We start from the raw sequence: 27291 nt of genomic DNA on the forward strand, positions 1-27291 counted from the left end.
GGGGCAGGGAGGAGGAGCTGGGGTTCCTCCTGCGCTTCCTCCCAGCTCTGGTGAGCCGGGCTGGCCATGGGACCGCTCTGGGCTTGGTCGAGCCGTCAGCAAAGTGAGGGACTTGGACCCATCTGGTGCAGACAGTCTGGTTCCCAGGGCAGCCTCCTCCAGACGCCCGTCCCTCTGCTGTATAAACTCACATTCCTCATCCCGGGCTCGCTTGCCATTTCCTTTCATGCGAAACCAAAGGGGCTATTTTGGAAAGTCCTATAAGCAAACTAAGTCCTGGTTGGCATCTGAGCGGATATGAAAGAGCCCTAAGTGAGGGGCTCGGGCATAAAAGCCACCCAGCCCTTAAAGCCCAGCTGTTAAATTTAGAAGCCTCACCTCCAAATGAGGTGAAATTGTAGGTTCCCGCTGGCCAGCCGGTGGCTTTCGCTGGCAGGGAACGGGACGGATTTAGCGGGAGCGGGTCCTGGCTCCCTCCAGCCACACCTTGGGAAGAGACCCAGGACGTCCCCAGTCTCTGGGCAGCCGCTGGCTTTGTGGGAAGGCCCCTCTGACTACCAGCCGCCCCTTTCTGCACACGCCAGCTGGGTCCAAGCGGCATCGGCCGAAGCGAGGGCTGCCGGGGTGCCAGGCCAGAGAGGCAGCGAGGGACACACGGGAAGGGACGGTCCCGTCTGCCACCAAGGTTTGGGACCTGCATGACTTCTGTGCCTCTCTCCTCTGGCCAGGGACCCCGCAAGGTGCCCATCTGACTCTCATGTCCATGAGAGTCCCGAGTGTCCCCAGGGACATCCCAGACCTGGCCACAGTCCAGCAGCTAAAGGATTAATGCCAGGGAGAGTGGGGGAGGGGAGGGGAGGGGAGATAGGGGAGTGTGGGGCGGGGGTGGGGGGGTGGGGGGGATAAGGTGGGGTTCTTGAAAGCTTTTGTTCTGAGTGTCCATTGTTCCTGTGATTGAACATTAGGTAGATCACCCTGGTGACAGGTGACAAACATTCACTGGGGTTTGTTGGGAATCTCCACAGAAGGCTCCGGAGGCCGCACCCCACTCCCCCCACCCACCCCTGTTCTCCTACAGACAAAGGATTCTTTGCAACAATAGGAAAACCCAGCTGGTGAGGTCAGCTCCCGAGAGCCTGCCCTACCACGGTATTTCCAGGAGGGGGCGCTGCTGGCCTCCCAGCGCTGTAGGGCTGTCTGGGAGCTGAAGGCCTGCTCTGAGCACCCCAGGTCCCACCTGAGTTCCCACACTCTGAAGTGAGGTTTGATTTTTCTTGCCCACCTCCCCTGCAAGGCTAGACTTCTAGCTTGGCAGGGCCCCCTGTGTGAACCTGCTTCCATTGCAGGACCCCCTCCCCTAGGCCTAGGCCTGTCCCCTGTCACCCCCATTTGGGAGTGGGGAGCAGTGATCTGGGCACAGCCCCTGGGGAAGCTAGTGCAGCCTACAATGAGCGGCCAGCTTTGGCATCCAACATGCCCCGGTTCAAATCCCAGATCTGGTTCCTTCCTGTGTGACCTTGAATGAATGGTTTCTCCTCTGCGCCTAGGTTTCTGCATCTGCAAAGTGGGGGAAATAAGAGGACATGCCTCAAAGAGAGTTGGGAGAATTAATCAGGGTTTTAGGATCTCATAGCAGGTGGCAGGCAGAGCCCAGGCTACTTAGGGGCCAGACGGTGAGCTGACAGCCAAGGGTCACTGATCAATAGCTGCTGCTTTTGTAGATATGGTTTTATTGGAACACAGATGCTTTCGCCATGTCTGCCTTTCTGTAAAATGAGTTGAGTAGTTGTAACAAAGACTATGCAGCCTGCAAAGCCAAAAGTAGTTCCCATCTGGTCTTTACAGAGTCAGAAGCAATGGAAACTCTTTTTTTTTTTTTTTTAAAGAGTTATCTATTTATGGGGCCTTCCTGGTGGCACAGGCAGTTGAGCACAGTGCTGTGGAGCTGTCCACAGCCTCTGCAGTGCTGGTTCGATCCCCGTCAGCCGCAGAGCAACCCACATGGCACAGCAGACCTCTCCTGTCTCGCCCGCTGCTCCCCTCAGCAGTGTGTTTCAGTCAGTCTGCCTGTTCTACTCCCCGCTCTGTCTCTGGTGGTGAATCCTCTCACCCTCCCGCACATCTGGCCTGTACCCCGGTTCTTACATAGATAATCTTTAAAAAAAAATTAAAATTAAAAGAGTTATCTATTCATGCACACAAGAACTGGGGAACAGGCCAGAGGTGTGTGGGGGTGAGAGGACTCACCAGAGACAGAGTGGGGAACAGAACAGGCAGACTGACTGAAATACACTGCTGAGGGGAGCAGCGGGCGAGTCAGGAAGGTCTGCTGCGCCATGTGGGCAGCTCCCTGGCTGGGGAGATAATTAGTGCTGCAGAGGCTGCGGATTGCTTTATAGATTGCGTCTCAACCCATTGTGCCACCAGGGAGGCCCAGCAGTGGAAACTCTTACCCTTATTTATAGTCTTACTCATTTTCACATTTATGTTCTTAGTCTTATTATCAGTCTTGCTCTTATTCTTATTCTTCCACTGTTACACCTTGGGCTGCACAGCCTGGTTAAGTACGGGAAGAAGCCTTAGAAGCCTTAGCCTTTCACTCTTCTACGATCCTGCAAAGATGTGCTAGAATCTTCTAAGCCCCAGAGAAGAACCCCTCACGCCCAGCCTGTAGGGAGATCCCTGTCTAGTGGGTCAGACAGACAAGTCACCATTCATAGGCCACTGTGAATGGAGGGAGCCAGGGACTGGGATCCAGGAAGGCTTCCTGGGGGAGGTGACATCTGGGCTGAAATAGGAGGAAAGAATAACCTGGAAGCCAATCCCAAAGTGGCAGCCAGACCTCACTTTAAAAACGCGGGTCCGCAGCCAGTCTCTTCACCTTCTGGAGCCTCTGTCCTCTTATTGAAAGCGGACGCCCTTCTCTCCTGGAACCTTCCTTTCCTCCTCCATGGCTGGGGCAGGTCCCCCTGGGCGCCCCGTCACTTCACTGTGAACTGCCCGGGGATCGTCCCCTCCCTGCCTGACCAGGCGCCCTCGTGGGCCAGGACTTCGCCTGATCACCCAGCGCGTGTCTCTGGTACCATGTCTGGCACACAGTAGGTGCTCAGCGAGGGTCTGTTGCAGGGATGAGTGTTTGGCAGAGGCGGAGGGGAGGAGAGCAGAGGTGGGTGCAGGAGGAAATGTTCCTGCCCTGCGCACTCCGCGCCGCTCTGTATTACGACCAGAGCACTGAGGACCCAGGTTGGGGCTCGGCCCCCTCTCCCGCCAGCACCCCGGGGGCTCACCGACCTTCACGGAGTCTCATCTCCTCACTGTGAGCCTGGATGGTCCGGCCATGGTGGCAGGTAGGGCCGCGGTCCTCGCTCACCGGGCAGGGGCGCGAGGCCGACGCTCTGTCCTCTCCCTGCAGGTGACGGCATGTCGGTGAGGGTGCGGTTCCTGTCCTCCGGGGACCCAGGGGCTGTGGGGGTCGTGGGCCGGAGCGCCTCCTTTGCGGGCTTCAGCAGCGTGCAGAGCCTGAGGATCGCGTAAGTTCCGTCCCTGCCCTGCGTGCTGGGGGCCGGTCCGGGACAGAGGGACAGCCCCTGCCGGCAACCGGGGCTTGCTCTCATGCCAGGTCGGGGGTGGGGGGTGTGCGTGTGCATCTTGGTGTGTGGGGAAACAATTTCTCCCGGCATTCTCCTCCCCAGAAGTCAACCTGCCTGAGCTTTTCAAGTCCACTTGGCAGATCAGACACTGATGCTCAGAGAGGTGGAGCCGCTCACCCAACGTCACACAGCAAAACTGGGTCAGAGCTGAAACTTAGTCGCCTAAGGGTGGGGTTAAGATGGAACGTTCTTCCTGTTTGATGGCATGAGAAATGGGCCGCCTAGCCTGGCCCTGTGACTTGGGCCAAGTGATGTCACACCTCTGGGCCTCAGTTTCCTCATCTGTGAAATGGGATCACAATGTCCCTCCCTTACTAGGTTGTCATCAGGATACCTGAGGGGACATGTGGCAAGTACCCAGTAGGTGCTTGTGGGATGTTTTCAAAGGAGGAGGGGCCATGCTGCAGACGGGCCCAGGGTCAGTGTGACCCTCTGGCCACGAGCTCGTGGCCGCCTGCGCCTCCTCGATCTGCAGTAAGTCCCCAGGCAGAAGGCACGCCTCCCCTCCTATGCCTGCCTGGCCCCTTGTCTCCAGAGCTGCATGTTGAGGCACTATGCAGGCCCTTGGGGAGCTACCAGCCAGCTGGCAGCCCCCAAGTTATCCTGAGGGGCCCAGACATTTGCCTGTTCAAGCAGGTGTGGAAAGGGAGGGCCTCCAGCCAGAGCAAGCACAGAACCTGTTAGCTCAGTGAGTCAGTCAACAAGCAAATCCCACCACGGTACCCCCTGCCTGAGACACTCCTAAATTTTCCTTCCCACCTCAAATTCAAACCTGTCCCCCTGCGACCTGGCCCATCTCATGTCTAACCCTGCGCTTTAGCCACGCGACCCTCTCTCCAGGCCTGTGCTCAGCCCTGTCTCCAGCTAGCACTCTCCTCCCCTCTTCACTGGCCCAGCCCCTGCTTCATCTTCTGCTGGCCTTGGCTTCAGTGATCTAGGAAGGACCCCTGAGCCCCAGGCCAGGCCAGGTCCCCCCTGCAGCCCTTCCCTAGGGTTCAAGCCCTCCCCACAGTGATGCTGGCCTCACAGTCAGGCCCTCCCAGTTCACTCACCCCATCTCTGGGCAGCTCAGTTCCTGGTGTGCCTGGAAGAGTGACATCTGAGGGTGGCAATCCTGGAACATCCCAGAGAGCACCCTTAGGAACCCCTAATTCATTCAACAAATATTTATGGAGCACCTTCTTGGCCTGGCTTTGTTCCAGGCTCTGGGGACAGACCCAGGACTCGCCTTCCTGGACTTGCGTCCTGCCCGGGCAGTAAACAGCAAGGCGAAGGTAATCAAGATGGATTCGGCTGGTGGCAAGCGCCATGAAGGAATTCAAATAGGGGGGTGCAGGAGACAGGGGCCTTGAAAGGGGCCATCAAGGGGATGGGACAATGAAGACTGGAGAGAAAAGGAGGAGCTGACCATATGCAGACAGGGTGAAGGGCTGGGGAAGCTGCGAGGTGGAGGGGCCAGTGAGTACAAAGGTCCTGAGGCAGGAGTGAGCTTTAAGGAAAGAAAACGAGCATGCGTGATGACGGTAGCAGAGGGTCTTGTGGGCCACAGTGAAGACAGTATGTGGGGAGCCATTGGAGGGCTCGAGCACAAGAAACTGAGACCCCCAAATGGGAAGAAATTTGGCCAAAGTCCCAGAGGGAGTTAGTGTCCAGTGTTCCTGACCCCAAGCTTCTGAGAGGAGAAAACGTGGATGCAAATGAGGAAGGTACACAGTGGGTGCTCCATACATGCTGCTGAGAGGGGCTAAGTGTAAACTGGTCAACAGAACCATTCCTGAGCAGCTTCTTCATGGGCTTCAGTAGGGTCCTCCCTCTATTAGGGTCCGTAATCAGAGTTTCAGAGGACGATTGTGCCACCCTTTAACTGCTCAACCTCTGAAGTCCCTTTGCTCACAGGCGAAGAAGATGTGGCCCATTACAGCGCATCTATTTTTAACTTCCTGTCTCTGTCCAACTCCCAAGGGGTCTGGACCCTTGGCTCTGGGGCTGGACAGCCTGGATTAGATTTCAGGGGCTCTCTGAACTCCTCAAGTGTCATGCACGTGTGGTCACCACCCCTGCCCATCTAGCACCCCCAGACGCAGGAGAAAAGGCCTGCTCACACTGCTGTCACCTTGAGTCCTCAGAAGCACTCCCGGTGGGTCCCGTGATGGCCCCAGGCCCACCTCCAGCTGCCGCCTGGGGCAGGGGCAGGCACGGACTCCAGCCCAGCCCAGTCTGGCTCCAGCCCCTGCACAGCAGCACCCGACCAATTGTCTCCTGATGATACCAGGCTGCCTTGGCAGGTAGCACGTGCCCATCTGGAAGCTTGTCTGGTGTGCTGGGGGCTGTTTAATATTTACTGAGTCCTCCCGGAACTGGTGAAACATCCGCCTCCAGACCTGCTCCCTGCCCTGGCGGTTGGGACACGGGGCCAGACCTGCCGCCTGATTGCCCCATCCGGAGGCTGCACATGAGTCGCCATCCCTGGCTGGGCCGGCCCAGGCGGTGGCCACCACGCCTGCCCGCTGGGCCTCAGACAAGGGCACGGCTTCCCCAGAGCCAGTGCTTGCAGGTGCAGCTGCAGCGACAGTGTGAGGAGGTCCAGGTGTATTGAAGGGGGGCCTGGCCCAGGGTGCACACCTGTGCAGGACCGTGGGTTCCAGGAAGCTGGCAGGTGAGAGGGGCTCCTGCAGCCTCCCTCAGAGTGGCTTGCCCACGCCCCCTCTGTCTGCCTCTGCTGGGGCACCTCCCCGTGTGAAACCCACCACTCTCGAGGCTGCAGCCCTGCCCTTTACTGCCAGCCGGGAGATGGCAACTTTGTGGAGGACCTGCTCCAAGAGGTGGGTGATGGGTCTCGGGTGGGTGAGGGAGGAGGGGAGACAATCCCTTCTTGGGTTTTGGAAAATGTCACTGGATGTGTGATCGTGAATGGCACTAATGACGTGCCAGGCTTTGTGCCCAGTGCTCGGGGCACATCACCTTTACCTGATCACCCATCCAGAGAGCCTTCCCTGTTCAGCTATTTCACTTCATTTCCCTTCTTTAATTTTGCCCTTGGCACTGGGCATTATCTGACACATGGTTTATAAAAGTTGCCTTATTTAAATGCTACACTTACATACAGCACTTACTCTTTGCCCCACACTTTCGAAGCCCTTTATATTTATCAACGCTCACCACTCTCACAGCGACGCTTTCTCTGATCTCTGTTGTACTGAGGCACAGAGAGGTTCAATAACTTGCCCAAGGTCACACAGCTTATAAAGGGGAGCCAGATAGATGCCTGGGGCCTGGCTTCGAGCCTGTGTTGTTACCAACCCCCATGGTCTTCTCCAGCTGGCACGAGGGCAGGGGTGTTATCTGTCTTGGTCAGTGTCCTACTCAGTTCCTGGAATGCCATCTGGCGCATAGTAGGTGCTCAGTAAATATTGACAACTCCGTGGGGTGGGCAGTCTTACCATCCTCCTTCTACAGATGGAAAAACTGAGGCTCCAGTAGATTAAGTCCCTGTGACCTCTGAGCACAACCTGAGCCCGAGCTGCTAACCAGGAGCATGTGTCCCCCCAGACAGTATAGGCTTCCAGCCTGGCTGGGCCCCGAGGGCCCAGGTTCCAGATCCTCCCTCTGGGACCCAGGTCTCCACGTGCCCCTGGGATCTGTACTTCTGGTGCGTGGGCTTGAAGGGGGCTGGGCAGCATTGTCTCGGGGAGGCCTGGACAGCTCTCTGCCGAGTCAACGCATGTCTGAGTATGGTATGCGTGGCTTCTGGCTGGACTGGAAATACAGCCTGGTCACCTGCTCAGGCCTTCAGGGGCCAGGGCAGGGCGGTGGCCCAGCGGCCCTTCTCTCGAGCCTGGGAAAGAGGCGGCTGTGCCCTGCTCGTCACCTACATAGCTCTCCAGACTGCACCCCCCTTCCCTGTGGACTGAACCCTCGAGGGTGGGACCCCGTCCCTTGGCTCCCCTCATGGCACCTGACTCGGAGAAGATGATGCTGGGTAATGTTGGAATGAGTGAATGAGGGAATAAGTCCTTTGCCGTTGACTTTAGACCTCATAAGTGCAGTGGACTATGGGGGGCTGCTGGGGTTGCCTGCAGGAGGGCATCTCCCAGGAGCAGCAGAACTGGTGAAGCCCTGGGACCGGGGTCCCTGAAGGGTGCAGCCTTGACAGCACCTGGGAACATGTTAGAAATGCAGATTCTCAGGTCCTAGCCCAGACCTGATGATTCTGAAATTCAGAGGGGCGGGGGCTCAGCAGTCGGGGTCTAACAAGTCCTCCGGTGAGTCTACAGACCCCGGGGCCTCCTACACCTGCTGCCAGCTGGGGGGTTGAGATCCCAGGCCGAGTCCTGTACACCGGGACTTGGGTCCCATCTCTGCTACCTACGCGGTAACAGGCAAGTGACCGTCTGAGCCTCAGACTCCCTACCTTGCAATGGGGTGCAAGTAACACCTGCCTTCAGGGCACGTGCGTGAGTCAGGATCCCAGAAAGCGCTCGGCAGGCTCCCGGCCACAGCAGACTCAGCGGCCCTTCTGACACGTTGCCACTCGCTCCCCAGGGTCCTCGGGCTGGGGGGTCTCTGCTGACCCGCTCGGCGGCCTGAGCTCTCTGCTCTGTGGAGACATTCGTCCTTGTGGCCAGATGCGGGCTCTTCCCCGGGCGCTGACCCTAGCTGCCCCTCCCCCACCAATGGTCCCCCAAGCAGGAAAGGCCCCCACATCCAGCTCCCCCTGCTTTGGTCAGCGGGCTCCCTGCTGTCCACCTTTCCCCGTCTCTCTGGCTCTCTGCTCCCCGGCTTAGAAGACCTGACTTGGGGTGCGCCTCTGCCCAGCTCTTCCTCTGAGGTCCAGCTGAGCCTCGGCTCCCGCTCTGCCTCAGGCCCCAGCACGCCTCTCTGCCCCGTCCCTTGCCTGGGGTTCCCCGCTCCCGCCCCTTCCCAGGCTCTGGGCCACTGGAACGAGGCAGGACGTGATCTCTGTAGCAACGGCGGCCCTTGAGCCGGCCATGCTTCAGGCCGAGCGCGGCTGTCGTGCCAAAAGTTCAGCCTGGCGCCTCAGAGAACGCTCGGCACCACCCTCTCAGCAGTGCTCTCCCACTGCAGATAAGGAAACTGAGACCCAGAGAGTCTCAGCAACTTTCCTGAGGCCCATTCAGCTCGGAGTGGGACTCATCCAGGTCTCAGGGCTCCCTGGGGCTCTGACCACTGTTCCCAGCGTGCCTGCCCCCAGGAGCGCTTTGTCCAGCCCCTGCTCTGACCCCTCCATCCCTTCTCACAGAAAGTCCATCCACAGGAACTCCATGAGGTCACGAACGCCTGCGAAATCCTCCAAGATGTATGGCACGCTGAGGAAGGGGTCCGTGTGTCCAGACCCCAGGCCACAGCAAGTGAAGAAGATCTTTGAAGCGCTGAAGAGAGGCCTCAAGTAAGGACAGACGGCCTCCTGCTGGGGCCGTGTGGCCTGGTCTTGTCTGTAGGAGGCCACGGGGGGCTCCTGGAGACTTCTTTGGGGTCGCCAGCACCCCAATCTGCTCTGGGCTCCTGACCCCTGAGCAAGTGGTCGCCTGGCAGGGGTGGTGTAAATGGCCCGGAGGGGTGAGCGGTCTGCCCGGGACACATCCGTGATGCAGCAGGATGGGACCCCCACCCAAGCCCCCAAGTCCCAGCTCAGGACTCCTGCCCACATCTCTGTTTGGAAAACACACATGACGTGTCCCCTCCCTGCCAGGCTCCTCGGTGCTTTCCAGAACGGGCTCTCGAGGCCCTTCTCTGGTCCTTGGCCCCAGGCTCCAGAGAGCAGGATGGCCTGCTTGTCCCAGACAGAGGCCTGAACCTGCTGACCTCTCTAGGGGCCGGGGTGGAGATACTGGCCTGCGTGCAGATGTGGGGCCGGCCTCTCCCCTGCCCTGCGGCCCTGGGTTGGGCTACCGGCCTTCTTCAGGGTGGGGTTGCTCTCCCCTAAAGCGGGTGTAAGCAGAGTAGGACCTGTTTATGGGGAATCAGCTGAGAGATTCCCCACTCTGCACAGCAGCCCTCGGGGCTGGGGTCTGGAGGCCGAGCAAGCTGGTGGGTGGGCAGATGGGTGGACGGCTCCGTCGTCTGCCTCTGGGCCCTGAGACCCACCAGGCTCTCCGGGTTGGGGGCCTTCACCCCAGGGCCCTGTCATCCTGCTGCGTCTCCTTGTTCCTTTCCAAACTCCTTTCCTTTGCTCTCCCCCAGGGAGTCTCTGTGTGTGCAGCAGGCCGAGCTGGATTACCTGTCTGGACGCCACAAGGACACCCGCAGGAATTCCAGGCTGGTGAGCCCCCCCCCCCCGGTCCCCCCTTCCTGACAAGCAGCCTAGGCCCGATCCCAAGATGGGCCCCTTCCCCCAAATGGGTCAAGAATCTCAGTCTCGGAACCCAGGCCTGACGAGTAGACTTTACCTGGGGGTGAGAAGCTTCCCCGGACCTCCGGACCTCCGGACCTCACAGGCCAGGGGGGACGCCTCTCCCCGCCGCAGCTGGTCGTGCGTGACCACGCCGCTCCTTGCTTGTTCTGGGTTAGGAGGCGGCTCTGGGGGTGGCGGCGCGTATATGTTTAGATGGCCTGATTGGACAGGCCATAGCCCTTGGCGGCCTTGCAAAGGGCTGCTTTTGTGATGTCAGGGAGTTGGGTCAAGCCCCGAATCTGGACGATGTGACAGTGACCCCCCCAACTGTCCTTGATTGAGTTTGCTTGACCCCCCAACACCCAGTGGCTTTGAAGTCCCCTGCCGTCTGCGGGCGGTGTCTCTGAGGCTGGGGCTTGTCTAGCCCAGGCTAAGCCGAACTTAGTAAAAGGCCAAGGCTGAACCCAAACAAGCCAAAAATAGGCTGCCCGGTGAACTGGCGGACACGCAACACATCATCACTGCACAGGACGTCCCGTGCCACCTTTGGGACACACTGACGCTTAAAAAGTTATTTATGATTTATGGGAAACGTAGATGTAGGTGGGTGTCCTGCGCTTCCCATGCTCACACGGCCGGGACCCCACAGCTCAGGGAACCCTCATGTTTCCAGCCAGTCAATCTGGCTTTCCCGTCTTGCGGGGTTCCTCCCTCAACTCCCCCCACCCGCTGCCGCCCGCGGGTCACGCCTTCTGCCTCACGGGACACCCTGTCCTCAAGGCGATCACCCTTCTGGAAACAAAAGCCAGGAGGCCGTGCTGCTGCGGGATTCTCCTGCCAGTTCCTCGTGCCAGGGCCCGCCTCCCCGTGCCCAGGCCCACAGCAGGGCGCCTGCCGGATGGAGGAACTGGAAAAAGGGCAGAGAAGTGACTCCACCAAATCGCATCCGGCCCCCTCTACCCTGGCCCGGCGGGCAGCTGGAGAGGTGTGGGCCCAGCCTCGTGTGGGCGCCAGAGGACTTGGCCCGGCGCTCAGTCTTGTCTTGACCTTGGGGGGTGGGCAGATGGGCACAGATGGCTGAAGGGGGCCCGGCCGAGGCTCCGCCCCCATTTCCCAACCCTTCCCCTCCACCTACCCCTTCGCGGAGGCACAGTGGTCCTCAAGTCCCATCTCTCCCCGTTCTGGAAGGAAGCCCAAGGTGGGCTCAGCTGACTCCCATGTCATAGATGGGCACACAGAGACTGGGGAGGGGCAGCGCCTGCGCTGGGGTCACGGAGGAGGGGGCGGCTGGGGGGGCTCCTGGGGCCGGGCCCTGGCTCCCCGCACGCTGCTGGTTCTCAGCCCCTGTACTCCCCAAAGCTCCAGAACTTTCCTCTCTCTTTATTTCTCAAATGGAGTCATAATTTCCTAACCCCCCCCACGCGATGTCATATAAAGGCTCACATGGGAAAACACGGATCTTGGGGGGCTTCATCTGTCTTTTCTTTTTGCTGGGGGCTCCTCTCCTCCCCTTAACCCTTGAAGACCCACTAGTATTTCTCTTTCCCTGCTTCGCCTGGTCACACGATCACATAAACACACCAACAAATGCATGTTACAGGTACGGGTCAAAAGCGTCTTACAGGAAGGCGCTGCGCCGGCGGCCTGCACCCGCTCACGTCTTGCTTGCTCTTGCGGCCTCGCAGGAATCCCTCCAGGCGCAGATCTGGTGACTCTCATCTACGTGGGCAAAACAGGGCCTGTTTCTCTAAACAAGCTTCCTCCGCACGAGCCCCGCCCATCATTTACTTTCCAGCCACAATGGCGGAGACCACAGGTCCCGCGAGGCCTAAAATATCTGGTCCATGATAGAGACCGACGGGGATTTTCTCATTGGCTGCACCTGGGCCCTGGCTTGGTGGTGGCGCCCTTCCTACCGCCGGGACTCCTAGGGCTGCCCACCTCTCCCTGCCCTCAGTAATTCTGGTCATGGCTGAAGTCACCCCTTAAACAGTCAAATCCCAATGGTCCTCATGTTTTTTAAAGATTTATTTATTTATACAAGAGCTGGGGTACAGGCCAGAGATGCGGGAGGGTGGGAGGATTCACCAGAGACAGAGCAGGGGCCAGAACAGGCAGAAGGACCGAAATACACTGCTGAGGGGAGCAGCAGACAAGACAGGAGAGGTCTGCCGCTCCATGTGGGTATCTCCCTGGGTATCTCCCTGGCTGGCCACGAATCGAACCAGCACTGCAGAGGCTGCAGACAGCTTCACAGCGCAGCGCTCAACACACTGCATCACCGGGGAGGCCCATGGTCCCCATTTTGTGAAGTACCTACTGTGTCCTTTGCTCCTAGTAGCAATGCTAGGGGGCTGGTGTTCTGGCTTCACCTATGAGGAAATGGAGGCTCAGAGAGGTTAAGCAACTTGCCCGGGACACACAGCTGGGAAAAGAGCCAGGCCTAGAATTCCTCACCCAAGGCACCTACTCACTCTTCCTCGGCCTGACCACGGTCAGCTGGCTGCAGGCCTCGGAGGATGGACTAGCTGCTGGCTTTTTATCCTCTGAGCCTGGGCACCTGGGCATTTAGCCTGATAGGTCTTGGAGCTGCTTCTGGAACTCTTACACCTTTTCCCTCCTTCCTTCTCTCCCCTGTAGGCTTTCTATTACGATCTGGACAAGGTGAGTGAATTCTTGTCCTCGAGCGCCGGGAGGGCCAAGGTCTGGCATCCCATCCCCCCGCCATCCTATGGGAGAAAGACCTGCCTTTCCTCCCAATTTTGCAAATGGGGAAGTTGAGGCTCAGCAATGAGCCTTCTTCAGGGGTGGTGAGAGGTTGGCCTGGCTTCAAGTGTGTGTTAGCACCCAGAGGAGGGTGGCAGGGGGCGGGGGCTGGCGGGAGGCCCCGGCTGCTGTTAGAGCATTTTCTCTCTTTCCGGGGAAGCAAACACGCTCTGTGGAGAGGCACATTCGGAAGATGGAGTTTCACATCAGCAAGGTCAGCCTGGTTCTTGGGGTACTGCAGGGCTGGGGCGGGGAGTGGGGTGCCTTTGCCCAAGAACTTCAAGATCAAGGTGGAAGGGCCCTAGCAGGGGGGCCAGGATACCTAGAGGAATCGGACGTCTCTCTTCTAGGTTAGTGGGGGGAGGTTTCTCTGGGTGGTGGGATGGAGGAAGCTGAAGATGAGCAGGGACTGCGAGGGGTGCAGCCCTAATGGGGCTGGGGGTGGTTGGGGGTCCCCCAGGGGCAGGGGCATTTAGACAGAAAGATCATGAGTCATACTCATTCTTCGAGGGCCGGGAAGTCTCAGCCCAACCACGCCATTGAACAGAGAGGAGAGGCCCAGAGAGAGACAGGGATGGGCCAAGGTCACACAGCAGGACCGGCACAGTCTGCAAACTTTGCTGCTTGGCTCCTCTTGTAGTCAGGGGTGGCAGAGTGGGTGGCAGATGTCACCAGCCCACCTCCCGTTTTATAGTCAAAAAATCCGGCAGAGAGAGGGGAAGTGACACAGTCACACGCCCATCTCCTGGTGTTTATTGTGCCCCGACTGCATGCCAGCCACTGCCAGGTGCTGGGAGTCCCGAGCAGAAGAGGCAGGCGTGGTCCCTGCCCCACGGGGTCATGTGCTCGGGGGCCCGGGAGCGCCACAGCGGCTGGGAACGTTAGTGGCCAGAGGGTGAGGCTGGGCAGGCAGGGAGGGGGCCTTGCGCCCCTCTGTGCGGGCAGTGCCCACCGGCCCGTGCCCCCGCAGGTGGACGAGCTCTACGAGGGCTACTGCATCCAGTGCCGCCTGAGGGACGGCGCCTCCAACATGCAGCGGGCCTTCTCCAGGTGCCCGCCCAGCCGCGCCTCCCGCGAGAGCCTGCAGGAGCTGGGCCGCAGCCTGCAGGAGTGCACGGAGGTGGGCCGGCACCTGGGGGGTGTGTGGGGGCGTGGGGGTGTGGCCCAGGGCCCCAAGGAAGCATCTCTCTCTGCCCTCGGCCTCTGTCTGGCAGGGTCTGTGCGTGGCCACCTGGCCTGGCCCAGGGGCAGGCGGCTGAGCCACCTTGTGTGGGGCTTTGCAGGACATGTGGCTCATTGAGGGGGCCCTGGAGGTTCATCTGGGCGAGTTCCACGTCAGGATGAAAGGTAACGGGGTCGGGGCTGGCAGTGGGTGGGCAGAGGCCAGCCTGGGTGGGGGTGTCAGGCCTTCTTGGGGCCTGGACTTCTGCTTAGGGTGGGGCATTGGTCACAATCCTGGGAGCCGTGATGGCTTCCCCCCACCCCGGAAGCTGATACCCACATCCAGGTGGGGTGGGGGGAGCCCCCAGCGAGGGCCAGGATCCCGAGGGCAGAGAGATCAGCCCATCTCTGTCTTCCAGGCTTGGTGGGCTATGCACGCCTCTGTCCGGGAGACCAGTATGAGGTATGGCCACCCTCAGGGCGACCCAGCAGGCCTCTGGGGGTCGGGAGGTGCTGGGCACCAGGGTCCCCCTCCTGCCCCACGTGGGGCAGCCACCCAGCCCTTCCCGGCCTTGCCGCAGGTGCTCATGCGCCTGGGCCGTCAGCGCTGGAAGCTGAAGGGCCGGATCGAGTCGGACGACAGCCAGACCTGGGACGAGGAGGAGAGGGCCTTCACCCCCACCCTGCACGAGAACTTCGAGATAAAGGTGGCTGGGGCGTCGGGGAGGGGCCGGGGTGCCTGGCTGGCTGGAACACCACCCACAACTCCGCACCCCCCAGGTGACCGAGCTGCGGGGCCTGAGCTCCCTGGCAGTGGGCACAGTGACGTGTGACATCACCGACTTCTTCCTGACCCGGCCTCAGGGCATCGTGGTGGACATCACAGAGCTGGGCACCATCAAGCTGCAGCTGGAGGTGCTGTGGAAGTGAGTAGAGGCGGATCCCCTCCCCACCGGCTGCTCGGACCGGCTGCTCCTCATAGGGCAAGCCTGGAGGGGGACCCCCCAGAGCACTGAGAGGGCCTCACTGGCTCCCCCTGGTGGCCGGTTATGCCCTAGCAGCCACCACGAGGGCTGGGACCTGTCTCTGGAGCCAAGTCCCTGGAACCAGGGGATCCCTGGACCACCTGGCCCCCAGCCTCGACGACACCCTGGCCTCTGTTCTCTCTCCCAGCCCATTTGACACCGAGAGCTGCCTGGTATCACCTGGGCCCACAGGCAAGTTCTCCATGGGCAGCAGGAAGGGCTCCTTGTACAACTGGACACCCCCGAGCACCCCCAGTTTCCGGGAGAGATACTACCTGGTGAGTGAGCTGGGCTTGGGGCTGATCCCAGGGCGGCAAGCTGAGCCCCTTTTGAGGTTATCCTGTTCTCTTGTCCTTTCCTTCCTTGCCACCAACCCCTCCATTCCGGGGGCTCTCTGAACGATGTCCTGGATTTGGCTGTTTTTTCTGGATATCCAGAACTGGGGTCTCTCGATGGTTCTATCACCCCCGTCCTGGCCTTGATCTCCAACTCATTTGTTTTAAATTTGAACTTACTGTGTTTTCAATAGGGAGCACCTGGCATAGCGAGCTATCTCCTTCCTGTGCCCTCCAGAAACGTGGGTCCCCCTTAGCACCAGCCTTTGTTGTCAGCTTCTTCCATATTCTCCCAGAGAACTCCATGCCATCCAGGAGCAAGTGCATCTCCTCCTGCAGCTTTTACTTTACAGCAGCCCTTTTAAACCAGTGCTGATTCGGAGACTGATCTCTCTGACCCCTGGGAGCTTCCTCCCTGTTTGCGCTGGGGAGGGTCGCCTTTGGCTGCAGCGTCTGTATTTAAAGAGACACGAGGTGTTTCAGTTGTCTGCCATGGCCAGCTCAGGGCGGTCTACAACCTGGTGACTCTTACCTGCTGGGCCACCATCCCGGGTCAGGGAGGTGCTGAGGTCGCGGCTGGGCATTGGCACGTGGAGGTCACTTTGGAGCTGGGGAGGCACCAGACTCATTCCCAACGAGCCCCAAGAACAGGGACAAAAAGAAGGGCTTTCTGTCGAGTCTGGGATAGACAAACGCTGAGCTGGACAAAGCGCTGCACCCCTCTGGGCCTTGGGGAGCAAGTGGCTTTAAAATAAGCCCCACAACTGTGTGTTTTGATTAAAATCTCTTGGCTGGCCATGGTAGGGCCTGGTGATCTTGAGTTAAAAGATCATCTGTGCTCAAAAGCATGTGTGTCTCCTGGCTCCAGCAGGCCTGGGCTCAGCTCAAGGCTAGTCGCTCTGCACACACTCAGGTTGTATCAGGTAGATGTGGCCCAGGCTCTGGTTGTCTGTGAGAGCAATTCTTAGTGGGAAAGTCAGATGGGTTCTTCTTTTCTTTCGTGGCCTAGCGTCTGAGACCCAGCTAACCATTTAACCTCAGTTTCAGTGACATCTGAGTATGGGTCTGAGAGGGGCACAAGTCACAGAGAACACATGGTAAAGAATGTTCTAGGCAGAGCGTAGTCAGTGCAAAGGCCCTGAGGCAGGAATGAGAGACTGAACCTAGAGGGTGTAAGAAACGAGGAAGCTGCTGGGACTGCAGAGGAGTTAGAGGGGTGAAGGGAGACAAAGCAGGGAGGTTACAGGGTCACTGGTCCTTGGTGGATCTCAGGCACCTGACGATGTGGGTGTGCAGGACATGTGTCTCTGGGGAGCCCTCTGGGGGCTTGTTGTGGTCCCTGGGGGGGCCAGTGATGCTGGTCCCATGTGCCTCTCTCCAGTCTGTCCTGCAGCCTCCCGCACAGCAGAACTTGCTGCTGGGAGGCCCGAAGGCCACCTCCATCCTCAGCTACCTGTCCAGCAGTGACCTCCAGGGCCCTGGCCTGCGGAGCCAGAGTCAGGATCTGCCCGAGATGGATTCCTTCAGCTCCGAGGATCCCCGAGACACCGAGACCAGCACATCGGCATCCACCTCCGATGTCGGGTTCCTGCCCTTGGCCATTGGCCCCAACACTTCCATTGAAGAGGAGGCCCCAGAGGATCCCCCACCCCTGGGCCTGCTGCCAGAGATGACTCACCTGGCGGGAAACTCATTTGTGGAGCAGCCTGGCTGGAGGAATTTGGAAGTAGAGAGCCCCAGCCTGCCACGGGGCTCCCCCTTTCATAGCCACCCACTCTCCGGTAGCCAGAAAGGCGATGATGAAGAAGAACCCGAGGATGGGGTGCAAGGGCTTGGGGTGACTCTCGAGAGGCCCCTGCAGGAGGTTCTGGATTTACTGAGGTCCTCGGACCTTGCCTGGTCCCAGCTCCGGGAGCTGGAGTGCCAGGTCCTCGGCTTCCAGAACCGGCTGAAGGTATGTTTGCCCTTCTCCGGGCGGCAGGCCTGCTTGGCCGATGGTGGACGGGTTGGGAGTGGACATGGGGGGCAGGCAGCCAGGGGCGGCATCTTGCCCTCCCCCTTGTGTGACCCGGGGGGGCGATGTCTCCTCTCTGGGCCTCCGTGTACTCACCTGTCGAGTGGGGACAACAGCGGTCCTCATCGGCGGGGAGGGTTGTGAGAGGAAACCAGGGCTCGGGGTGGATCGTTACTCCACGCCTGGGCAGAATCTGGCCCCATCTCAGATCTGATGGAAAATAGGGGTGGGGCTACAGCTCGGTGTTGGGTTCCCAAACTTGGGGGGTTCTTGGGGTCACATCTGCCATCATGAAAAACCCCTAAACAGCTACACAGCCTACCTTGACCCTGCAGGCCAGGCCACATGCCGGGGCCTGGTGCTGGCTGGGCGGATTATTCTTTTGGTTTGAATTTAAATGTATGGACAATAAATGTGTAACACGGCACCTCCTCCCATCCCAGCTCATTCGTGAAACCGTCTTTTGTGTAGGACACACACTGGCACTCAGAGTGCCGAACAGCTCCCTTCAAAAACTAGTGTTGATTGTTTTATTTCCGCCCTGCCCCAACATTACAAAGCAGCAGAGGTGAAAGTTTAACGTTTCACTTTATAGCCAGCAACTTACACTAGTGCTCCGCGTTCACCACTGCTGTGGGCTTCAAGGAGGACCTGCCCGCAAATTTCCAGAAAAGCGCTAAATACCAAAATGTGCTCTTAGTGCTGCAGAACCATGTGAGTGAGCACGCAGGCAGCTTGCCACCTGCGTTTTGAAAAATTATACTCCCTTTACATAAAGATCTTAAAATAACACCACAATAAGCCAGAATTTATAAACTTTTCTTGTTTTGGCAAACCAAGTCGGAGCAATAAAAAATGAAACCAGGCTGTGGTTTGTGAGGCTAATTACAGACACACATAGGCATGTATAGAAATGTGTGTGCTCAGTTCTCAGTATTCATGGATTCTGCCTTTGCACATTCACCTACTTGCTAACATTTACAACCCCCCAATTAATTCTTGGGGTGCACTTGGGGTCATTGGGGAGCACGTGGTGAGGACTCGGAGTCCCCCAGTGTGCAGGTCCCCGCCTCTCCCTTCAGCCTCACGCCGGGGGCAGCCGCCCCATCCCCTGCCCCGTGAGCACTGCGGGCTGCACACCCGTAACCCTAATTTTGGTGATTTCGCTTTTGAAAGGGGGCCCCCCGCGCCGGCAGGCTGGGGTGCGCAGGGAACACGGGCGGGAGCTGGGAAAGCTTTGCTCGACGTGCGCCCTCGCGCCGGCCGGGGGTCCGGGTGAACGAGCGCACGCTGGGTGTCCAACAAGCTGCCTCGGCCACGGCACGGGGTCTGGACCCACGGGTGGGGGAAGGTGCGGCCACCCGGGCCCCCGGCCTCGGCATTTACTCGGCACAAGGATTGAGTAGCGCCATTCGGGGGTCACGGCGACTTCACAGACCAGAGCCGCCTGGGACAATGAGCCCTGCTGTGCGCGTGTGCACACGTGTGCCCATTCACGTAGGCAGCTCCCCCCTGCCAGGCGAGGACACCTGGCACTTGCCTTCTTATCTCTTGTTGCTCAAGCTTTTCTCTGTGGGCTCAACTTTAGGGACTCCGGGGGCAGCGTCTGCCTGGGCTAAACGGGACGTGCTGGGCCTGGGGTCCGACCAGAGGCCGGGACACGACCGTGGTCTCCAGCCAGGGGTTTCTGGATGCGGGCAGGACCCGGCATGGAGGGCTCTGCCCACCTGGCTATGGCGGGAGGGGTGGCCGCCGTGCCCAACCCCAGCCCAGGGCCGCCCCATGGCCGCACCCTCCGCCATTTCCCCAAGAGAAGAGCCGCCCGGAATCCAGAGGCTCCTCGGCAGCCTTGAGCCTCCCAGAGAGGCACTCGGCGCCCCACACCGAACGTTAAAAATAATTTGGCACTGCCAGTATTGAGACACGGGGCAGTTTCCCACAGAAACTGTTTTCATGCTTTTCATTTTCTCAGAAAATGGAATAATCAGGCAACAGCGGCCCCATGCTCCCCAGTGGCGGGAGCACCACAGCAACACCCCACCTTGGGGAGGCACCTGCTCCCCCGAGCCTTCCAGGGTGCCCATGGGTGCCCATGAGGCTCTGCAGATCTGTCTCCCCTGCACGTGGGCTCCAGACCTGCCACAGGCCTGGGGGGGGGGCTCAGGGAGTGCTGCAACCCCGTGCCTGTCCCAACATGGGGGGGACTGCGCCGGGGCAGCTGGCTGGGCCTCATGTGTGGCTGCTCGTCCCCAGCCCCGCGCCGCCCGCCCGGAGCGCGCCTCTGCCGAGAGCCTGATGGAGTGCATCCTGGAGAGCTTCGCCTTCCTCAACGCCGACCTCGCCCCGCACGAGCTGTCCCTGTTTGGGGGCTCCCAAGGTCCCCGGTGAGTGAACCCCCTCCCAGGGCTGGCCCTAGCTCCATGCTTCCTGGAGGCCCCTTCCATGCCCTCGGCCCTTGTGTACTTACTTGGATAGTTGACGCGGGCCACTGCCTGGCACAGCGCGGGTCCTTCCAGACAGCAAACGAGACGCCCCCGCGTGGCCCTAAGCTCTCCACTCCCAACGGGCTTTTACTTTTGAATCTTAACACCTAAGAACACAGTGCCCAGGAGGACCCCTGCCCCCAGGAAGCAGCACGCAGCAGTACCCCATGTCTCCCACTCTGGCCACACTGTCAAGAGGCCTTCCCCGGCACCCTAGCCTCAGAGCACAGAAGGGCACCACCGTCTAACATCTCACAGTCCACGGAGGCCTTTCCACCCGGCGTGACGGGGTCACAGCCGCCCGCCCCCAGGCCGCAGGTGCACCCCGGCTTGCTGGCCATCTGGGCTGCACCAGCCCCCCACTGCCCAGGCTTGGTATTCCTGGCCCCACTTCACAGATGAGTCCCCTGAGGCCGGGCAAGCATCATGGCCAGCACCACGGAGCTGGGTGACTCTGAACTGCAGGCTTCTCTCCCTCGCAATGCCCAGCCTGAAGGGCCCCTGCTCTCCCGGGCCCAGGGCCCATGGCCTCTGCTGCTTTTCCTTTTTCCCTCATTTTCTCCTCCATTGACTGCCTCCTGGGGCCTAGAGTCGGCCTCCCTGAAAGCTCGGCAGGGAGGCAGGACTTCCCCACCCTTGGAGGGAGCCAAACTGCTAACGGCGCTAAGGGTCACTCAGCTCTTGTCCATGCCACTCAGGAAGGCCAGGACCCCGCCCCCACCGCCAGCCCTGACCGTGGCACCCGGGGAGCTCATAGCAGACGCCCCCGAGCTAGACACGCTGCTCACCGCCCACCTGCAAGTCTGCAGAGCTCTGCTGCAGGTGACTGCGGGGCGGGGCTGGGCAGGGCTCACTGGGGGGCTGGCTGGGGGTGGGATTCCTTTGTGCAAAGGACTGGTTTTGAAAGTAGGCGGGGAAGTGGTGCATGTGGGAGCTGCTCCCCGAGAGCCAGGAGGCTCCTCTGTGAGGGTTCAGGCTGGGTAGATCGTCACGTGGCTCAGCTGCAGCCCAAGCCCTGAACCAAAGGCAGTGGCAGCAGCTCCTCAGTTGCAGGAGCCAGAAGTCTGATCCAAATGGGCCCAGCCGGAAGGAAACTATTGGCTCATAGAATTGAAAGGCCCAGAGGTGGGCATCAGGTCCAGCTGGTTCCAGGGTTTGAAATATCATCCTGACTGGGTTTCTCCCTCTCTCGGCAATTTTTCTACGTGGGTTGGCTCCATTCTCAGGCAGTCTGGCTCCTTCTGACGACAAAGGTGGCCCCGGCAGCTCCAGCCTGCATCTGTCATCTCAGCCACCTTGGTGAAGGGGGAATCCCCAGAGGACAGTCAGGGGGCCACCATGGGGACAGGAGGGGCGGGTCTGGTGACAGCTGGCAGAGGGCATGCCCCATGCTGACCTGGAGCACGGCTGGCTGCTTCCCAGAAACTGGCCTCGCCCAACTTGTCAAGGATAGTGCAGGAATGCCTTCTGGAAGAAGCAGCACAGCAGACACAGGTTCTGGAGACGCTCTCGGTGCTTGATTTTGAGAAGGTCAGCAAGGCCAAGTCCATTGAGGAGAGTAAGTAACCGCCTGCACCACAGGCTGCTCATGGGAACGGCTGCAGTGCTGGGGACTAAAGCCCTGGGCCTCGTCTCCCTCTGCGACACGCAAGGCTAACTGGCGCCCAGTGGGGCAGTGGCTGGGCTGGCTCAGAGAGACACCCACACGGGGGACAGGCAGGGAGGCGGTATGGCCTCGGAGTTAGCAGCAGGGAGGGAGGCCGTATGGCCTCTCCGGTCAGCTGTGTGACTCTGGGCAAATGATTCACCTCTCTGAACCTGTTTCCCCATCTGCAGAATGGGAGGCCCCTGGGTAGGGTTCAATGACATAATCCCAGGGACACATTCAGGGCATGCAGTGGTGCTCAAATAAACAGTAGCTGTGAGCCCAGTTCTGCCTCTAGCCCCCAGGGGCCTCCCCTTGGCCAGGAGGAGGTTGGTGATAGCAGCAGCCTGGGGTATGGTGGGGACCTGGGCGCTGTGCCCACAGCCAGCACTGCCCTCTGTGTCACAGAGGGCACTGCACTAGGCCCTGCAGTCCCTTGCGTCCAGCCCCTGGGCCCCTTTGGTGTTGGCGCTCCCTTGGCCAGGCAGGCTTCTGAGCCTGGGCTTTCAGTCGTCCCGCAGGCCACACGGAGGAAGGGGTGCCTGAAGCTGTGGAGGGGGTGCACAGAGCCCGGCAGGGTCCTGTCCTGCCCAGCTGCCATGCTGCTGAGTCAGCTTAAGAAAACCTTCCTGCACAGAGTCAGAGGGAAGCACCCGGGACAGCTGGAGATCGGTAGGTCCCGGGCCCAGCAGGGAAGGCGGCTCAGTCTCCAGGGCCCGGGGGTGTCTTCCTAGCGCCCAGCGGAGGCGGCTTCTCAGCTTGGCCACAGTTCATTCCCTTTTCCTGGGGAGAGAAAGATGGGGTCTGTGGACCCCAAAGCCTGGAGCCTGAGTGAGTGGGTGCATTTTTCTGAGGGGCAGATTCCAGAGCTCCCCCAGATCCTTCCAGGGGTTAGGAAGGAAGTTTTACGGGCAGAGACATAGGCGTTCCTCCCAGGAACACCTGCAGGGCCGTGGCCTTCTCTGTCCACTGCTGGAGGGTGACACTGGGCTCCAGGCAGTGACGGGAGCTGGAGATGCTCACACCACCCCGGGCTGCTCCCAGGCCCCAGTTCCGGCACAGATCCAGGCAGGTGGGATCTGGGGTCCCAGCACATTGAGGCACCCCAGGAGCCCGACTTGGGCCTATGGATCCCAGTGAGATCATGGGGGCAGGGAAGGACCCCTCCATGTCCCGTGAGATGCTCTGTTTCTCCTTCCTTCCCATGTCCTGCCAGCGTGCCGCCGGCTACTGGAGCAGGTGCTTAGCTGCAGTGGGCTGCTCCCCGGAGTCGGGCCCCCCGAAGAACAGACGGTCACCTGGTTCCAGCTTCATGGCTACCTGCAGAGGCACAGCGTCTCCGACCTGGAGAAGCATTTAGCCCAGCTCACCAAGGAAGGTAGGGGCTGAGGCAGAGCGGGGTGGGGGCAGGTGGCCTCAAATCCACATGGTAATGACAAAGAGATATCCGGGAGCCGCTGATTCTCGGGGTCAGGTTCTCAGACCCACATTCCTGCCCCCTCCCACTGTTCTTTCGAGAATCCAGCTTTAATTAGATCCCACGTCCAGCCCACGCAGTGAAATTAGCTCCAAGGAAAGGAGCTAATTTACAAAGGGGCAGAGGTCAGAGCAGATATGGGGGTGACACTCGGCTGGCCAGAGTCCCTGCAGCGTGGGCTGGGAAGCTGGGAATGTTCAGGGTGTACTGGGGCCCACTCTAGAAAGTCCTAGAGATTCCAGTGGGGGCTGGGCCTGGTGATCACAGGACTGGCCCTGGGGTTTGCTTCTCCCTGGCAACTGGCAGTGGCCAGACCCACCTGCCGCTACACGGCCTGACCCCAGCCAGCAGGGGCCCTGGGCCACGTCTCCTGTCCCTTCTAGTAACGCTGGCGGAGGAGCTGCAGTGCCCGGAGAGGCTCAAGACCATCAGGAAGCTGCAGGGGAAGCGACTGGGCCAGCTCCAGCCCCTGCCCCAGACGTTGAGCGCCTGGGCGCTGCTCCAGCTGGATGGGACCCCGCGGGCGTGCCAGGTGGCCAGTGAGCGCCTGGCCAGCGCAGCCGGGAATAGGAGCTTTCGAGAAAAGGTAGCGTGTGAGAAGGGGTGGTAGCGGCCCCCTGCCCCAGGGGTGTGGGGGTGGGAGGCTTTTTCCCCTGTAACAATACAGTGACCGGGGCTGTACTCACTGCAAGGTATTTTGATTAAGGGGGGCTCCAAACATGAGCACCCCTTGGGGAAGGATCGGAGCTGGGGCTATCAGGCCATCACCTGCTGAACCCAGATAAGCACAGCCACAAGCTGACCACCCAGCTCATCTCTGTTTCTAAAGCCACACGTCTGGTCAGTCGCCGAGACGTCACTGGCCCATAGAAATATGATGTCACTGACTCAAATGACATGTGTGACTGGCTGGCGATGGATCGCCAGGTTCTGTCCACTTGAAAACCAAGAGATTGGACTCCTCGGCAAGAGGTCACCTAAATGATTAGTTCCTGGACCAGTGACTGTTCTAGATCTAAGGTTCCAGTCCTCTTGATCTCCGGAGAGGGGACCAGGGGCGCTGCTCGCTGTCCTCCGGGGCACACCTGCTGTGCGGTGGGCATTGCGTTCAGCTCACAAGTGGCCAGAACCATGTGATCACCCACATACACCCTCACCCAAGCCTGCCCTGGGGTCAGCCTTGCCCGGACGCCCCCCGCCCCCCATCCCAAGATCCGAGATTATTTAGACACCATCCCAGACAAGCGGCCTGACCTGTGAATATCAAAGGCCGCCTCTGTAAGGAGCCTTAAGGCACGGCCCTGTCATCACACCTGAAACAACTCACAATTCCCGAGGCTTGGCTGTCTCTATTACTCACACTCCCAAGTATACTAAGTGGCTTCCCCCGTCTCGCTGAGTCAGGACCCGTGTACAGTCCTCACCTCGTGACCGGCTGTATCTGTTAAACTCCTTGCACCCCGAGTGCCCACTTCATCTCTTTTTCCCCTGGCAATTCACGTGTTGAAGATACCAGGCTCCTGCCTGGCTCATGCCCCCTTCACCTTCTTTCCCTTGCGCTAGAAGGTGCAGTGAGCCCCACGGGCCCCTGAATTAGCCCTTCCTGTGCCGGGCCGTGAACCCTAGGGGTACCCTCCAGCTGCCATGACCTGGCTGTGCTCGTGTGGCTGCGGGGCAGGGACAGGGCTGTGATGGGAAGGCGGCAGGAGGGGAAGAGGTGCCTTCCTTCTGCCCATAGGCAGCAGCCTCCCCGCTGCCGGGCCGGCTCCCCCTGTATGTTCAATTTTCTGTTCCCAGCTGGACGTCGGGTTGCTCTCCTGAGCTTTCATAGAGACGGCGGACCCTGAAGGAATGTTATAACATCATTAGCCAGAAAGCGCTTTCTGCAGATCCCTAGCATCAGCCGAGGAACGGCGTTTCAGACGAGCCCGAGGACGCCTCTCGGCGGGGCCTTCCCGAAGGCTGGCAGGCCGCGGCCCGGCCTTGCTCAGAGGAAAGGCAGCAGGCAGGCTTGCCGGCAGCCGGCGTTTGCAGGCTGAGCGCGGGCCAGCGGACGTGGCTCCCTGCTGGCGGCCCCACTCACAGCCTCCTGTTTCCCAGGCTCTGCTCTTCTACACGGACGCCCTGACGGGGAAGGACGCGAGACTCCAGCAAGCCGCGTGCGTGGCACTAAGACACCTCGGGGTGAGTGGGGTCTGCTCCGCAGGTGATGGGGAGACGCCTGCCCGGGGCCGATGCTAGTTGGTCCACCTCAAACTGATCCCACTGGGACCAAAAGAGAATCACCACCAGCGAGGCAGCCCCGAGGCCCTGGTTTCAGAGGAGCCGCCACCCCGCCACCGAGGCCCTGGCCAGTGGCGCTGGCTCTGGTTCCCCAGGGTGAGTGGGTGGCCCCAGGGACTCTCTTCTGAGCTCCTGGATGATGTGGGTTAATCTCTTTGATTAAAAAAACCTCTAAAATTTCCCACTGTAATCTCAGGGTAGGAGAATGTGTACAATACGGAAACATAAAAGAAAGGGATCCATCTTTATACTTAGCAGAAGCCACTGCCGCAAACATCTTGCTGTTTGTCTGCGGGTGTGCTTTAGCATTTAAGATCATTGGTCACGTTAAATATAGTTTAAAAACAGTGATGAGAGGAGGAACTTTCTGGTCGGGCTGGGAGCGCCTTGGAATTCTCCAGGAGGGGCCCCCTGGGGGTCTGCTTGGACGGAACCCACACCCACGCCCCTGCTACGGCCGTAGGGTCTCTCTCCCACTTCTGAGGAGGAACATGAACATGTCTGTGTGCAAAGCTTTCCAAACACAGAGCTCTGAACTACCTCCTCAGGCCAGGCTCCCTGTGGGGCCACTCCAGGGCCCGAGAACGCCAGGGTCTCCGATACAACGTCCCCACTGGGGTGCCTGTTCGTCCTCAACACCCACAGCTGGAGCACGCCCCTCTTTAGAGAGCTGACCAGTCCGCTAGTGAAAACCCCGATACCGAAGTCCAAGCCCCGTGAGAGTCACTCAACCATTCATTCTGGAACCGACAGGAAATCCTAGGACAACCATGTGGTTATGATCAAATGGGCCAGTCGGGGACGGGTGCCCAGGAGGCGGAGTGCAAGTGGACTCTGGTCCGCACACGGGGAGCTGCGGGGTCAGCTGTGCCTGAACTGGGGGAGGGGGCTGCTGGCCCCTCCCCTTGCCCCACCTGGAGGGCAGGGCTGGGGGAGCAGGGAGAGGAGACAGGGAGACTTGCAGGGAAGCAGCTTTTCTTTTTCCAGAGGGGCCTTTCAGGTGCCCAGGCAGTTCTGCCGACGGCCTGGCTGGCCAACTGGGCTTAGGAGAGAAGCCGAGACCCTTGGGGCTTCTGCTGAGTCGGAGGCCCCAAGGCCCCACCAGGCCCAGAATGAATTGTCTGCTGCTGAAAAATGGCACCTAACGAGCCCTTTGCCAACCTCACCCAGGGCGTCGAGAGCATCGATCAGATTGCCAGCCTGTGCCAGTCTGACCTGGAGTCTGTGCGGGCGGCAGCCCGGGAAGCGACGCTGTCCTTCGGTGAGGGGCACGTCCGAGGAGGTGGGAGCAGTGGGGGCCGGGGCCCTCAGGAAAGGTGGCGCTGGAGAGGCCGCGGCCACTTCTCGGAAGACACAAGATAGCGCACGTGACCCGTTTATTTGGCCAGGGCGGGCTTCCTGCACGGTTGAGGGGGCAAGAAGTGCTTATTTCCTCCTTAAACTTCCGCTTATGAGCCTTGGAATGAACGGCAGGTGCGAGGCAGGGCAGCAGTTCGGCAGCCCGTCTTGGCCGTGTGGGTGGAGCGCTGGTCCACGAGACCTGGTGGGGTAGGAACTCCCTAACGCTACCCTCACCCCCAGGCGCGAGACCCACAGGCTAGTAAGCTCTGAGGCAACCCTGTCCCCCCCCCCACCCAAGGAAGCAAAGAGGTGAGGGACAAGCCAGTGATGGGTCATTTCACTGTTTCAGGTGAAAAGGGACGCTTAGCTTTCGAGAAGATGGACAAACTCTACTCAGAACAAAGAGAAGCCTTTTGCCCGGACGCAGATGTTGAAATCACAATATTTTAAAAAGCCTGAACCGACGAGCTCAAATCTGGCCTGTTTTGCTGTTCAGCCTAGACACGGTCTGAGTTGTGGGTGTGGGCAACACTGAGCAGCCCCCACCCCAAGCGTTCGTAGGCCAGAGCTACTTCCTGAGGCTCCCGGGCAAGCAGTGCTTTTGTCCAGGAGCAGAAAAGGGGACCGCACTCCAATAAACCTTCGCCTTCTGGCCGAGACTGACAGTCCCATGATGTAGAGCTGGGGCAGCTCCAGTCAGCCATGCAGCGGCGGGGCCAAGGCCTGGAATAAAAGGCTCCACGAGGAGAATGCGGCCTC

At 59.9% G+C, this 27291-nt stretch overlaps 1 protein-coding gene across 1 annotated transcript; it reads left to right on the forward strand.

The window, feature by feature from the left end:
* Positions 1-3420: 3420 nt before the first annotated feature.
* On the forward strand, positions 3421-26982 carry RIPOR3 (RIPOR family member 3; the record flags this gene model as incomplete). The annotated part of the gene is made up of 21 exons (XM_084246909.1): positions 3421-3530; positions 8911-9057; positions 9852-9930; positions 12643-12666; positions 12929-12982; positions 13739-13888; positions 14052-14115; positions 14349-14392; positions 14511-14636; positions 14710-14855; positions 15103-15232; positions 16671-17243; positions 19557-19687; positions 20485-20608; positions 21209-21344; positions 21942-22103; positions 22648-22809; positions 23292-23494; positions 25009-25092; positions 26362-26452; positions 26882-26982. 21 exons carry the CDS (start codon positions 3421-3423, stop codon positions 26980-26982), a joined length of 2841 nt encoding a protein of 946 aa, XP_084103035.1.
* Positions 26983-27291: the final 309 nt, after the last annotated feature.

This window comes from Talpa europaea (assembly GCF_964194135.1).
Source record: "Talpa europaea genome assembly, chromosome: 11".
NCBI lineage: Eukaryota > Metazoa > Chordata > Mammalia > Eulipotyphla > Talpidae > Talpa > Talpa europaea.